The 13,598-nt window shown below is 58.5% G+C and overlaps 1 protein-coding gene across 5 annotated transcripts; it reads left to right on the forward strand.

The window, feature by feature from the left end:
- The first annotated feature begins 2,488 nt into the window (after window positions 1-2,488).
- ST6GALNAC4 (ST6 N-acetylgalactosaminide alpha-2,6-sialyltransferase 4) lies at window positions 2,489-9,278 on the forward strand. Of its 5 annotated transcripts, XM_040963097.1 has the most exons (7): window positions 2,489-2,588; window positions 2,674-2,704; window positions 3,013-3,100; window positions 4,303-4,488; window positions 5,544-5,956; window positions 6,994-7,101; window positions 8,624-9,278. In XM_040963097.1, exons 3-7 carry the CDS (start codon window positions 3,089-3,091, stop codon window positions 8,811-8,813), a joined length of 909 nt encoding a protein of 302 aa, XP_040819031.1. In that variant the 5' UTR covers window positions 2,489-2,588; window positions 2,674-2,704; window positions 3,013-3,088; the 3' UTR covers window positions 8,814-9,278. The 5 variants fall into 5 exon arrangements, with proteins under 5 accessions (XP_040819031.1, XP_040819028.1, XP_040819032.1 ...); XM_040963094.1 differs by lacking the exon at window positions 2,674-2,704; XM_040963098.1 differs by lacking the exons at window positions 2,674-2,704; window positions 8,624-9,278 and adding an exon at window positions 8,159-8,603.
- The last annotated feature ends 4,320 nt before the right edge of the window (window positions 9,279-13,598 follow it).

Genomic DNA, 13,598 nt, shown 5'->3' on the forward strand with positions numbered 1-13,598 from the left:
TGTGCCTCCTGGCAGCTTTGGGGGTAGGATTCCCTCAGGAGACCACGTCAGCACCCAGAAGCCTGTGCGCCCCTGGGTGCTGGCTGTCGGCAGGAAGAGACCTGTCTGGGACCTGGCTTCCTCATCCATTCATTGCACGGGCATTGGCACGTCGTGTCCTGAGGCTGGAATGAGCTTGGTGTGCGTGCGGTAGGGGTGGTGGGGGGACAGCCAGGGGTAGGGCAGGAGTCCACACTGGGCATGTTCTTTTGGGCTGCAGTAGGAACAAGTTGTTGTTGTTGTTGTTCCCAACACCAAGTGGGAGAATGCAGCACCCTCGTTGGAGCTGCAGGACTTCAGGTCTTAATTCCACTGTGGATTTCCACCGTCCCATCCCTGTGCAGCCCTAGGAAGGACGTGAGGGGTCACTGACCAGCCACTGTGGGTCATAAATGAACACACAGGGCTCATCTCGCCTTGGGGCTGGATCCAACAGAGGAACTTGAAGGAAGACTTGGACAGACAGCATTGTGGCACTGTGGGTTAAGTCACCATCTGTGGCACCAGCATCCCATAGCAGATCCCTGGTTCAAGCCCCAGCTACTCCACTTCTGATGCAGCTCCCAGCCAATGCACCTGGGAGAGCAGCAGAGGATGGCCCATGTACTTGGGCCCCTGCAGCCATGTGGGAAACGTGGATGGAGTAGAAGTCTTCCTTCCTGTCTCTCTCAGCCTGCCTTTCAAGTAAAAATAAAATCTTGAAATAGAAAATAAAGGAGGCCTTGAAGGGAGATTAGAAGGGCTCTGACTGTGGGGACTTTTGTGCACCTGTGTGACTCAGGGGCTAGGGAGAGGCTGAGCCCAGACTGCTGCTCCCCAACAGGCAGGGCAGAAGGGCACAGGTACCAGGGACACCCCCTGAACAGGACACGGAGCATGCTTGGCGAGCTGCTGAGCAGGGAGCAGGCACCCTGGTGGCCTGCCCTTGCCTGCACCTCTGTCAAGAAGGAAGATAGAGTTTGGAGTGGGGGGCCAGGGCAGGAGCCCAGCTGGTTCCCAGGTCGGCTTCCTGCCAAGGGAGGTACGTGGATGTTTGGGTGGGCTTTCTGGTTCTGCAGGACATAGCCAGGGGATCTTTGGAGCCTGCTTTCTGCCACACCACTTCCTGATGCCTCACACCTGTCCCTGCTGCTACCAGCTTGGCCCCTGTGTGGAAACCACAAGAGCCCCAACTGAACTGCCTTATGGGTTTTGAGAACGCTCAGGGAGGGGAGCGTTGGAAGGCATAAACAGGGGCCAGAACGCCCCTTTGCCTCCAGCTCTGCATCGGAAACCCCTTGGACTCCATGCTGGCTCTGCCATGAGGATGTGGGTACTGCCTTCATCCCCAAGATGAAGGTTACAAACAGCTACAAGGAGGCCTGTGTTGTGGCATGGGGGCTAAGATGCTGATCACACCACCGCCACCCCCTATGGGAGCCCTGGTTCAAGCTTAGATGCTCCATTGCCAATCCAGCTCCCTGCTGAAGCTCCTGGAAAAACAACAGAAGGCAGTTCAAATGCCTGGGCCCCTGCACCCACGTGGGAGGCCCTGATGGTAGTTAATACCCCAACTGTCCTGTATTGGGGTGCTGTGGTCGATACTGGGGTCACACCCTAGACACCAGCTCAGCTCCTTACTAACGCAGACCCTGAGGGTAGTGGGTTCCTATTACCCGCCTGGGAGACCTGGAGGGCGTCCTCTCCTTGGGCGGCATCCGGCCCCACTGGTGGCAGGCATGTGGGGAGTGATGGAACAGAGGGCGCTCCCCTCCTGTAATACGCAATCATCAGAAGAGCAAGCTGCTTTCTTCCTTGATATTTCAAGCTACCTGAGACTCCCGTGTCGTACTTGCAAAATTTGGCAGCCCTGTCAGCCTGAAGCCGGGGCTGCGTGACTCCAGGCCTTGCCTAATTTCTTTACCCACCCTTCAATTTTAGAAACGGGGAAGCCGGAATCCGGCGAGCCCAGCATTCTCGGCCAGCAGCCCACGCCACCGCCACCGGTGCGGAAACGCGGGAAGCTGGGACCTCTTGGAGGGGAGTGAGGGAGGAGGGGCATGCTGGCGCGCCGACTCCGCCCCCAGCCTCCAGGCCTCGCTGCCAGCCACGCCCCCACGGCCCGCCCCGGCCGCGCTGATCCCGCCCCAGGCTGCACAAAGCTCCGCCCCATGCCCGGCAGTTCCCACCCCCTGCAGGCTCCGCCCAGTCTCCGCAGACTCTGCCTTGTCCCCCGCAGGCTCCTCCTCTCCCCTCCCCGCAGGCTCCGCCCTCCCTGCCGCCCCGCCCCGCAGGCTCCGCTCTCCCCGGCTGTCCCCGCCGCAGGCTCCGCCCCTCCCCGCAGTCTCCGCCCTCCCTGCTGCCCCGCAGGCTCCGCCCCTCCGCCCCGCCCCGCAGGCTCCGCCCCGCCCCTCGGCCGCCCGGGGCCCGCGGCTTCCATCCTCCGCGCGGCCGCAGCGCCGCCTCCGCCCCGGGGCACCGGCGTCCAGCCTGGCGCGCCTGGCCGGGCAGGTCATGGAGCTGCGAGCAGCGGATCGTGAGCCTCCGGCGCGCCTCAACCAGCCCGCCCGGTTAGCGCCAGGCCGGGGGGAGGGGGCGGTGGGACCAGGAACAGGGGTTACAAAAGAAAACCGCACATCCTGTCTCTGTCCCCAGGCCTCCACCGCGCGTCCCTCGGGGCAGGGAGGTAGGATGGATGGAGTGGCCATGTGGGCTGTGGGCTGTGGGCTCTGCGCTTGTGGCTTTAACTGCCTCGGACTGAGACGCGTGACCTTGGGCGTTAGGGGTGCCGTCTCTCCTTCCTCATCTGGGCAATGGGGATTGGGTTCCGGGAGGGCTCCTTTAAGGGGCAACGTTGCTGTTCAGGGTTGGGCATCTTGCAGGTGTTTGCTCCCCTGGGTGCCTTCTTCCTAAGCCGAGCCTGTAGCCTCCCCTGCCTCAGTTTCCCCATCTGCCTCATCCCCCTTGAGGCTCTGAATTCCTGGGTCTTGGCAGGTGCCCAGCTTCCACCTCTTCCCAGCCGCAGCCCTGGAGACAGCATCCTCCTGACTGCTGAGGCGGTAGCGAAACCATGAAGGCTCAGGTAAGTCGGGGGAGCTGCCTCGCTCCCCTGGGGGTGCCTGGAGTAGCCTCGGTACCTCAAGACAGACCGTCCCTGTGGATCCCACTGGCCCCCTTATGTGCTGTGCAACACACCCCCTAGCAAGTTTCATCCCTCCTCTGGTTTCAGGACCTTCTGCCTTTACCCCCTGTCCTACAAGGTCACGTGGGTGAGGCCCACCTGCAGGTGGCAGGTGAGGGGGTATCTCAGCTCACCTGCTATTTTGTGTTTATTTAGGACCCAGGGGGTGGGGGGAGGGTGATGGGACACAGACCAATGAGTGGGGCCGTCATCCGCCCTCCTGAGAACTTGTGGGCACGGAACCAGGTGCCAGGCCCAGTCTGAGGCCTCAGGGGCTGTGCACCCTCCCCCACAGCTGGCCACACAGAATAGTCCTATTTTTAGATGCTGATGTGGCTTTGTGGGCAGAAGAGGGTGGGTCTCTAACAGGATGTGCGGGGGGGGGGGCAGGGGAGCCTTCCCCCCTCCCCTTGGAATGTTTGGAGCTCCAGTGGCCTCCAGGTGGTGTCTGTGGGGCTCTTGTGGGCACTTGTGTCTGTGGAAACCGAGAGAGGCCCAGCACACAGTGACATACCCAGGATCCTGCCCCCACCAGGTAGTCTTTCTTGGGGAGGGATTTTCCCAGAGTTTGCCAGCCCCAGCAGCCTACGCTAGGCCCCTGCAGGCAGGCGGGGCAGTGGGCAGTGGAGTGAGAAGGGCTTGCTGGTTCAGTGCCCCTGGCAGGACCTCTGGGTGCAGCTTCTGTCGCCCTTGAAGGCATTTCTGTAATACCACTTCTCTGGCAGGTGACCAGGCTCCACTGAGCCGGGTGGGGGTGGGGCTGGAGGCGGGGCTGGTGGCACAGAGACCTGGGTCATACCCGAGAGTGGCACAGGCCCCCTGCCCCAGGCTTCTGGGCAAGGAGCTGAGCTGGGAAACCTACAGTTAAGGCCCCTTTCTGCAGCATCCTTGCCCTATGCCTTGACCTGCAGCTTACCCTGTCTAGACAGAAGAGGAGAATTGTCTCGGGGCTCTGTGTGTCCCTGAGCCCTGCGGCCCTGGGCAAGGTCGGTGGCTGGGGGCCGTGGGCGCTACACCTGCAGCTGCTACAGCTGCTGACCTAAGCTCCTGGGAGCCTTCTCTCCAGCTCAGCCGCCCCTGCCCATTGCTGCTCTCTCCCCCAGGGCCGCCTCCTGCTCCTGCTCGCCTGTTTCTTGGTCCTCTCCGTGCTCTACATCCTCCTGTGCTGCTGGGCCTGCCTGCCCCTCTGCCTGGCCACCTGCCTGGACCGTCACCTGCCTGCCCACTCCAGGCCCACCGTGCCAGGGCCACTGCACTTCAGCGGCTATACAAGTGTGCCCGATGGGAAGGTGGGTCAGTCAGGGGGTAAGGAGCTGTGGGCAGGCCTGGTCAGGATGCCTTCTAGTCCTTGAGGGTGGGTGTGTAATCGGTAGGACCTTAGTGAGGCTGAGCTTGTGTCCGGCCAGCCTGGGCCTTGAGCTGGACCTTTCCACGTAGCAGCTCAGTGACCCCGGTCAGTCACTGTACTGCACTGAGCCACCAGGTCTTGGCAGGAAATGGAGTTTGGGACTGAGTCTTGCCTGGCTGAGACACATGTGTGTCTTCTGTACGGTTGTGGACTTGTCAGCCTGCATGTCATCTGGTCAGCAGCATGCACTTGGCACCTTTGTGCAGCAGGACAGACAGGTGACAGGTGTGAAGGATACGGGGAAGCACCCCTGCCGGGGCCCCTCTCCACATGTGCAGGTCACACGCCACTCCCTAACTGCAGTGTCATCCCCACTGCATGCTTCTTTTTTCTTTCTTTTAAAATATATCTTTATTGATTTGTTTATTTGAAAGGCAGAGTTAGAGAGGGGAGAGAGAGATCCTTCAACCACTTGTTCCATTCCCAAATGGCCACAATGGCAGAGCTGAACCAGACTGAAGCCTGGAGCCAGCAGCTTCTTTTGGGTTCAGGGTCCCTAGGCTTTGGGCCGTCCTCCACTGCTCTCCTAAGCCACACAAGTGGAACAGCTGGGTCACAAATGGGAAATCCATATGGGATATCGGTGCTTGCAGGTGGAGCATTAGCCAATGGAGCCACCACAGCATCCCCCACCAGCCCCAGATCTAACGGTTTTATACTTGCTGGTATAGTCTAACAAGGAACCCAGGAGAGGCACTGTTAGAGTCTCAGAAAGAGCAGTTACTCAGAGGAAGCCTGGGGGTCTTGAAAGGACCATTTTAGCTGGGCGGTTTGTAATCAGTAGGACCTTAGGAAGGCCACGCTACCTGCCACCTTGCATAATGGGTTAACAATAGCCCTTGAGGCAGATGGCGGCCGCCCAGGGAGCATGGGGGGCAGGAGCAGCTGGCTGGAAGTCACACTCCCGTCTCTCTTCTTTCTCTTACCCTCCCACAGCCGCTGGTCCGTGAGCTGTGTCGCAGCTGCGCTGTGGTGTCCAGCTCTGGTCAGATGCTGGGCTCAGGCCTGGGGGCCCAGATTGATGACGCCGAGTGCGTACTGCGCATGAACCAGGCGCCCACAGTGGGCTTTGAGGCGGACGTGGGCCGGCGCAGCACGCTGCGGGTGATCTCACACACAAGCGTGCCGCTGCTGCTACGCAACTACTCGCACTACTTCCAGCAGGCCCGGGACACGCTCTACGTGGTGTGGGGCCAGGGCAAGCACATGGACCGGGCCCTGGGCGGCCGGACTTACCGCACGCTGCTGCAGCTCACCCGCATGTACCCCGGCCTGCAGGTGTACACCTTCACGGAGCGCATGATGGCCTACTGTGACCAGATATTCCAGGACGAGACGGGCAAGAACCGGTGAGCCTGGGGCCTGTCGGGTCTCGCAGGGGTCTCCCAGGCACCCCCAGGCCTGGCAGGGGTGGGGAGTGGGGGTGGAAATCAGCAGTGCAGGTGGCAGGCCTGCACCTGCTCTCCGCTGGCAGGCAGAAAGCAGAGATCTGGAATCCAAAGTGCAGGCAGGAGGAGGGGGCCTGGGTTCTGTGAGCCGTGACGTGGCAGGGAGCGCCAGCCAGCCAGGACAGGTGTTGGAACTCTACTGTCTGCAAAGGCGCTGCTCTGGGGCCTTGGCATTCCCAGGCCACAGCCACCTCTGCCCTCTTGTGGGCTTATGCATTGCACGTCTGGGCTCTCAGCCTGCCTCTGCCACCTCTCCCAGCTCCTGGATCTGCCATCACAGGGTCATCGGGACCTGGGCCACCACTTCTGGCTGTCCCTCAAGCAGCCTCCTGGCCTGTCACCTACCCCTCCCTACTGTCACCTTTGCCCCTACATTCTGAGCTCCTCCAGTCATGCCAGTGGCTTCTGGCACTTGGCTTCCTAGCAGCTTGGCAGCACATGGAGAATAAAGTCCAGACCCCCTCTTCCTTGGCCCAGCCCTTGCCCACCTGCCTCTGTGCCCTTGTTCTGTTCTGTTCTTTTCTTTCTTTCTATGGCCCTCAGTCACGTGGGCTGCCCATCTCTGGTCCCACCTGCAGGCCTCTGTACCTGCCATTCCCTGTGCCTGGAACATCCCATTCCCAAATCTTCCCAGGTCCGGTTCCTGCTTGCCACTGAAGTCTTGGTAAAATGTCACCTCCTTAGGGAAGTCCTCCTGGACCTCCTCACCAGAAGGGGCAGCCCTGACATTGGGCTGCTGTTCAGCTCATTCCCCTTCGCCCCGCCTTAATCACCCACTAAGAGTGATAGTTCCAGGAGCTGGGTCTGAACGACCCAGCCCTCCCCACCTCTTTAGGTAGAGGGGTGGCCCTTGGCTAGCAGGGTGGCCAATGCTGCTGCCGCAACAAAGCCAAGGTCCAGGGAAGGGCCACCTGACACTGTCCCCAACCCCTTCTCAGGAGGCAGTCGGGCTCGTTCCTCAGCACTGGCTGGTTCACCATCATCCTGGCCCTGGAACTGTGTGAGGAAATTGTGGTGTACGGGATGGTCAGCGACAGCTACTGCAGGTCAGACCTGGCCTGGGGCAGCTGCGCAGTGGGCCAGAGGGGCGGGGCCAGAGGGGGCAGGAACAGGGGTGGAGCCAAAGGGGTGGGACCAGAGGGGCAGGGCCAGAGGGGGCAGGAACAGGGGTGGGGCCAAAGGGGCGGGACCAGAGGGGCAGGGCCAGAGGGGCGGGGCCAGAGGGGGCAGGGACAGGGGTGGGGCCAAAGGGGCGGGACCAGAGGGGCAGGGCCAGCGGGGGTGGGGACAGGGGGTGGGGACAGAGGGGCGGGGACAGAGCCCCCCCACTTGGGCTTCCAGTCCAAGAGCTGTGGGGACACGCTGTGGATAGGATATGGATCAGCTGGGACACGAACTGGTGTCCATGTGGGACCCTGGCACTTCCAAGGGAAGGATTAGCCAATTGAACCATTGTGCTGGACTCAACCAAAATGATCTTTTAATTCCGTTGGCTATGTACTTTTTGGAATATCCTCATGATTCACTAGTAGGTTTTATTTTTTGTTCTTGTTCTGTTTTGTTTTTATATTTATTTATTTTTATTGGAAAGTCATATACAAAGAGGAGAGACAGACAGAAATCCTGGCACATGAAAGGCAAGGACTTTAGTCACTAGGCTACTGGGCCAGGCCCTATGTTATTTTTTAAAAGCTTTCGTTAAAAGAGTTATAGGGAGAAGGAAAGAGGAGTGTCTTTCATCTTTTGGTTCACTCCCTAAATGGCCACATGGCCAGAGCTGAGCTGGTTCAAAGCCAGGAGCTTGTTCCAGGTCTCCCACTTGAATGGCAGGGGCCCAAGGACATGGCCCATCTTCCACTACTTTCTTTCTGAGGCACCTTAGCAGGGAGCTGGATGGGAAGTGGAGCAGCTGGGGCTAGAATTGGCACCCATGGGTGCCAGTACTGTAGGCGGTAGCTTTTCTTGCTACACCATAGTCCCAGTGTGTTTCTGCTTTTGCTATTTCAATCATGCAGCAAGTTCGGGCCTGGTGCTCTTTTATAACCTTGTTGTATGTTAATGTTGTAACTGAGGAGTTCAGCCGGGTTCCCTGCACTTCCTTAGGTTTCCACTTGCTGTTCTCTTTGCAACTTGCTGATGGAGCAGGTGGACAAGATGGTGGAAGCCCATGTGCCCCTGCCGTGGAGCCCATGTGCCCCTGCTGTGGTCCTGGCTGGCCTGCAGGCCTGCATGATGCCAGCCAGGTGGGTGTGCAAGGCTGGCAGCTGTGCACCACACAGAAGGAGGGGCTTCTCACTGTGAACTCAGCGCCCACCTGGCATTTGCATTTGTTACCCTTTGCCACATGCCCTCCAGGAAGATGGTGGTCTCCAGTTCCATTCACAGACAGGCTTCTGGGCACACGGCTGGCCAAGGGCTGCCCATTTGCAGGAGGCAGAGCCAGGGCTTAAACCCTGCTTTGGGGATTCCCTGTTCTCCCCCACCTCTTCTTGTCCTCCCTGGCACCAGGCCTGGGTGGGTCTCCACACAGGTGCCTGGTGCCCATCAGTCCTGTCTTCACCCCTGCAGGCAAGAGAGCCACCCCTCGGTGCCTTACCATTACTTCGAGAAGGGCCGGCTGGATGAGTGTCAAATGTACCTGGCACACGAGCGGGCACCCCGCAGTGCACACCGCTTCATCACAGAGAAGGCCGTGTTCTCCCGCTGGGCCAAGAAGAGACCCATCGTGTTCGCCCACCCATCCTGGAGGACTGACTAACCCCTGTGTGCCCCTGGCCTTGACCAGCTTCGCCCCACCAGGCCTCCACACTCCGCTGAGGACATTTAATTTATGACACTTCCTGAGCCCCCACCTCGGTGGGGGAGGGGTGTGAGCATTCATCTCCACCTTGAAGGGAGCAAGTGGTAGGGAAGCAACCTTGTGTGCCTCCCTCTCGTGGACTCATCTTCATCTTGGGGTTCACCCCTCCTCGCCAGGTCTCCCAAGTGGCCTTTGCCTTCCCCCCATCCGGGGCTGATGCCTCTCAAAGTCACCAGCATCATGACCTGGACCAGTCCTGGTCCCTGCCTCTGCCCACCTACTCGCCCCCTGCCATCTCTGGTGCCACACTGTCCCGGGCCAGTCCCTCTGCTCAGGGTGGCCTGGGCTTGGCTGGCTGAGGTGCTGCTGGCTTCAGTGCCAGGGCCATCTCCGGAGTGTACGGGTAAATGTGTATTCTCTGCACTGTCTTGGGTATGGTCGTGCGTCTCTTTCGGTGGCGGTGAGGGGGATCGGCTGGTCTTGACATTGTCTCCCTCCAACCCTCACCCACGAGGAGGTAGAGGCCTGGTCTGAGGCTTCTTTGGGATGCCTGTGGCCACCTGGAGGAGAGCCAGGAGAGGGAGGAAATGGGGCGGGTGGGGGGGATGTGGAAGGCAGTTCCTCCAGCGTTGGGAGTTTCTCCCAGGGCCGTGGGTCAAATTCCAAAGATGTTGTCCGTTACATTCCCTATTAACTTTGGGGCTGGTCCCTTTGTGAGGCAGGAAGGGCAAGGGCAGCCTGGGTGGGGGAAGCAGAGGAGGCTGCCAGGACCTCGGGCTGGCAGCTTTGTGGGAGAGCAGTTGGTAACCCATTTCCCCATTGAGGAGGGGCCACTTGGCTGAAGCCCATGGGAGAGCCAGGATGGAGTCCCAGCCTGAGGGCTCAGTCAGAATGTGGACCCGCACCCAGCGAGGTTGAGGGGGTGCGGGAGTAGGGTGGAGTCGGGTTGTAGCCCTCAGCTCCAGCCACCAGGGGAGGTGCCCAGAGCTGCATGTGTCACTCAATGCTCTTGAAATTTGTTTTTCTATCTGGAACCTTGTATTTTTCTGTTGTCTTTTGTGTCAGGGGCTTTAGGTGACTTTCTGCTGCCAGACCTCATGAGAGAGGTGGGAGACCTGGTACCTGGCCCACAGCTCTGCCTCCCCCTCCCCAACAGGCTCTGCAAGCATGAGAGGAGGGCAAAAAGTCCTGAGCATGGGAAGCCGGGAGTGGGCAACAGCAGGGCCACATCTGCCGATGTGACAGTGGCAGCTGTCTCAGCAGGCACTGGGCAGAGAGGACTAGAGTGGAACCTGGTGCAGGAAGGCAGGCTCAGCAGGAGGGGATCAGACAATCAGACCTGAATTCATTCTGCTTCACTTCCTGCCAGGGGACCCTGCAAGGCAGTGTTCTGGTTTGGGCCTGTTTCCCCTTCTGCAAGGGATATAGAAATCTCCTCGGACTGTGTGTGGAATCAGGGACCTCAGGTCCTCAGGTGGTCCTGGTAGGGATGGCCTCATTCAGGTGGCCCTGCCCAGCCTGGGCAGCTGTAGGTGTGCAGGAGGCTGTCAGATGCGTTGGTTGGTCCCCTGGTCTGTCATCTTGGGTGTCCAAGATGACTGAACTGGGATGCTGCCTCTTCCTCTTCCATTCTCCCAGAGAGAGGCACGGAGGCCTCTCTCTCCTGGCCCTGCCCCTGGGTGGGGTGTTTACTGTTGAATCAGTCTCAGTAAATCCTACGCCTCTGTGGGGCTGGTAAACTAGCAGGTGTTACCCACCAGCCACTTTCTCCAGGCAAACGGAGATGACCTCTGCTGGGTCTGGTGGCCACTGTAGTTCACTGAAGACTCTCGTGACCATGGCCGTGAAACAGAGGACACCCCTCCTTTGCCACTGCGGGCCTTGCAATTTCCTGAAGGTAGGTGGGAGGAGCGGGGGCTCCTCGGTGTGGAGACCCTCTGGGGTCTTCTGTCTTCCTGTCCATGCCTTGCTTCCTTGGCCTCTCGCTGGGGACCAGCTCTGTAGCCCCTGAGCCCAGAGGGGACACCAGGTGGCTTCAGCTGGCAGACAGGTGTCCCCAGGAACTCCTCCTTCAGAAAGGAGCTCACGCTCTGGCCTTTTGTGCCTAGGAGAGGGTAGGAGCACCAGGCTTCTGGGGACTCGGGGCACCCACACCTACTGACCACAGCAGCCGCTTTCAGGTGCTTGCTCTAATCCAGTCCCAGCACCAGGTCTTGGGGACACGTGTTGTAGAGCAATTCCTGGCAGAGACCCCCCCAGACCACCCCCCACCGCTGTACCACCCCCTCTGTCCTCTTCCCAGGAATTCCTGGCCTGGCCGCACACTGGATCTGAGTGTCTTGGTTTGGGTTCCTGTAAATTGGGAGCTGGGTAGCAGGTGCAGTGGTGGGAGTGGGGCTCAGAGCAGGAGCATGAAGCACAAGAGAAGTCTACGCCCAGGAAGTTTGCCAAGGGGCAGGAAGGTGTAGACCAGGTGGGTCTGGTGGACTCACCACCCTAGCACCAATTCTCTCCCCCTACCGGGAGGTGGGTGCCAGCAGGCTCGTGGGTTCTTGGAAGGATTCGTGCAGTGGGTCTGGCAGGTGCCACGCAGCTCCCTGTAGTTCACCAAATGGCCTGAGGACCCAGTCACTCTTCTAGTGGCTGAGTTACTGGCCTGAGTTAGAGAGAGGGGCTGGGGCACTGTATGCTCTCACCCAGGTGCAGCCTCTGACACCCCCACAGCTGGCAGGGGCTCCCCTGCTAGGAAGTCAAGTTCCTCAGGCTTGCCTGATGCTGTTCTGCCAGTCTGGACCTTATCCTCTATGATTTTCCACTCTGGAGCAGGCAGGGCAAGCTCAGGTGGCTGTGGTGGTCGGTGGTGGGGGGCTCACATGGGCCTGAGGCTCAGGAAGTGGATTGAGGGACTCATCTGCAGGGACAGGAAGCTGGGCCTCTCTGCATCTTCTCCTTCCTGGTTCTTCATTTGCTGGGTCTACAAGAAGAGGAATGAATACTTTTTTTTTTTTTTGAAAGACGTGTTTATTTGAGAGGTAGAGTTGGATGGGGGAGGAGGGAGTGAGCGGGAGAAAGCACGCCAGTTCCCCATGGCTCGGTTCACTCCCCGAGTGCCTGTGACTGGGAACTTGATTGAAGGACTCGGGCTCTCTCCCAAGGCCCACTCTAGCACTGAGCCGGGCTTGCTCTGGGGGTCCGGTGGCACTGGGACACGGGCCACGGGGAGCTTCACTTGCGTCTCAGGTTCTAAACAAACAGCTACCACCTGTACCTTTCCTTGTACACACTGTGACACACACCAAGCTCTGAGTATAAGGACTGTGCATTTTAATGCATAATAGTGTCACGAACCTGAACCTTTGGCCAGATCATTATTTAATTTTCTTTCTTGCTCTCCTAAGAACTTAGTGTGGGCCCCGGAGCGGTGGCACAGTGGTTAAGGTCCTCACCTTGCATGCCTGGGATCCCATATGGGCGCCGGTTCTAATCCCGGCAGCCCTGCTTCCCGTCTGGCTCCCTGCCTGTGGCCTGGGAAAGCAGTCCAGGACGGCCTAAAGCTTTGGGACCCTGCACCCGCGTGGGAGACCCTGAAGAGGCTCCTGGCTTTGGGAGCTTTGGGGCCTGCACCCATGCAGGAGACCTGGAGCGGCTGCTGGCTTCGGCCCGTTGCGCTCACTTGGGGAGTGAATCATCGGATGGAAGATCTTCCTCTCTATCTCTCTCTGTATATCTGCCTTTCCAATAAAAATGAAATAAATCTTAAAAAAAAAAAAAAAAGAACTTAGTGTGGTTCTAACTAGCTTTTCACACTGTAATCATTGTACTAGTCAAAAAAGCTTCCTACTGGAGCCAGCGCAATGGCTCAACTGGCTGATCCTCTACCAGCAAGTGTGCATTCCCAGTGGGTACTGGTTCTAATCCCAGCTGCTCCACTTCCCATCCAGCTCCCTGCTTGTGGCCTGGGAAAGCAGCGGAGGACAGCCCAAAGCCTTGGGACCCTGCACCCACGTTGGAGACCTGGAGGAAATTCCTGGCTCCTGGATTCAGTCTGTCTAATCTTTGATTGTTGCAGCCATTTGCAGAGTAAACCAGTGGATGGAAGATCTTTCTCTGTCTCTTCTTCTCAGTAAATCTGTCTTTCCAATAAAAATATAATAATAATAAATAATGCTTCCTCCTTCCCCTGGCTGACTGGTTTGTATGCCAGCATCATCTGGCCAGCTCTCTGTATCTGAGGGTTCCATCTCCTGGGTTTCCAACACAGTGGGTGAAAAAAATCACTTTTGTCCTAAACATGAACAGCTGCTTTTTTTTTTCTTGCCATTCTTTTCCAGCCAATTTGGTGTCACAACTATATATATATATGTATATATATATATTAAAGATTTATTTATTTATTGGAAAGTCAGATATACAGAGAGGAGGAGAGACAGAGAGGAAGTTCTTCTGTCCGATGATTCACTCCCCAAATAAGCGCAACGGCCGATATTATGCTGGTCTGAAGCCAGGAGCCAGGAACTTCTTCCGGTTATCCCACACGGGTGCAGGGTCCCAAAGCATTGGGTCGTCCTCGACTGCTTTCCCAGGCCACAAGCAGGGAGCTGGATGGGAAGTAGAGCTGCCGGATTAGAACCGGTGCCCATATGGGATCTTGGCGCGTTCAAGGCGAGGACTTTAACCCCTAGGCCACACCGCCGGGCCTGTCACAACTCTATGTTAAACACCTGTGTTGTGTAAGATGTAACA

The sequence above is a fragment of the Ochotona curzoniae genome, unplaced genomic scaffold (genome assembly GCF_017591425.1).
Source record: "Ochotona curzoniae isolate NIBS_2020 unplaced genomic scaffold, NIBS_Ocur_1.0 scaffold_3208, whole genome shotgun sequence".
Lineage (NCBI taxonomy): Eukaryota > Metazoa > Chordata > Mammalia > Lagomorpha > Ochotonidae > Ochotona > Ochotona curzoniae.

Bases quoted from the DNA above. Each gene is read 5' to 3' on its own strand.
- ST6GALNAC4 (XM_040963097.1), top strand. The intron at 5,957-6,993 runs GTGAGCCTGGGG...ACCCCTTCTCAG, and splicing joins GACGAGACGGGCAAGAACCG to GAGGCAGTCGGGCTCGTTCC. The intron at 7,102-8,623 runs GTCAGACCTGGC...TCACCCCTGCAG, and splicing joins GTCAGCGACAGCTACTGCAG to GCAAGAGAGCCACCCCTCGG.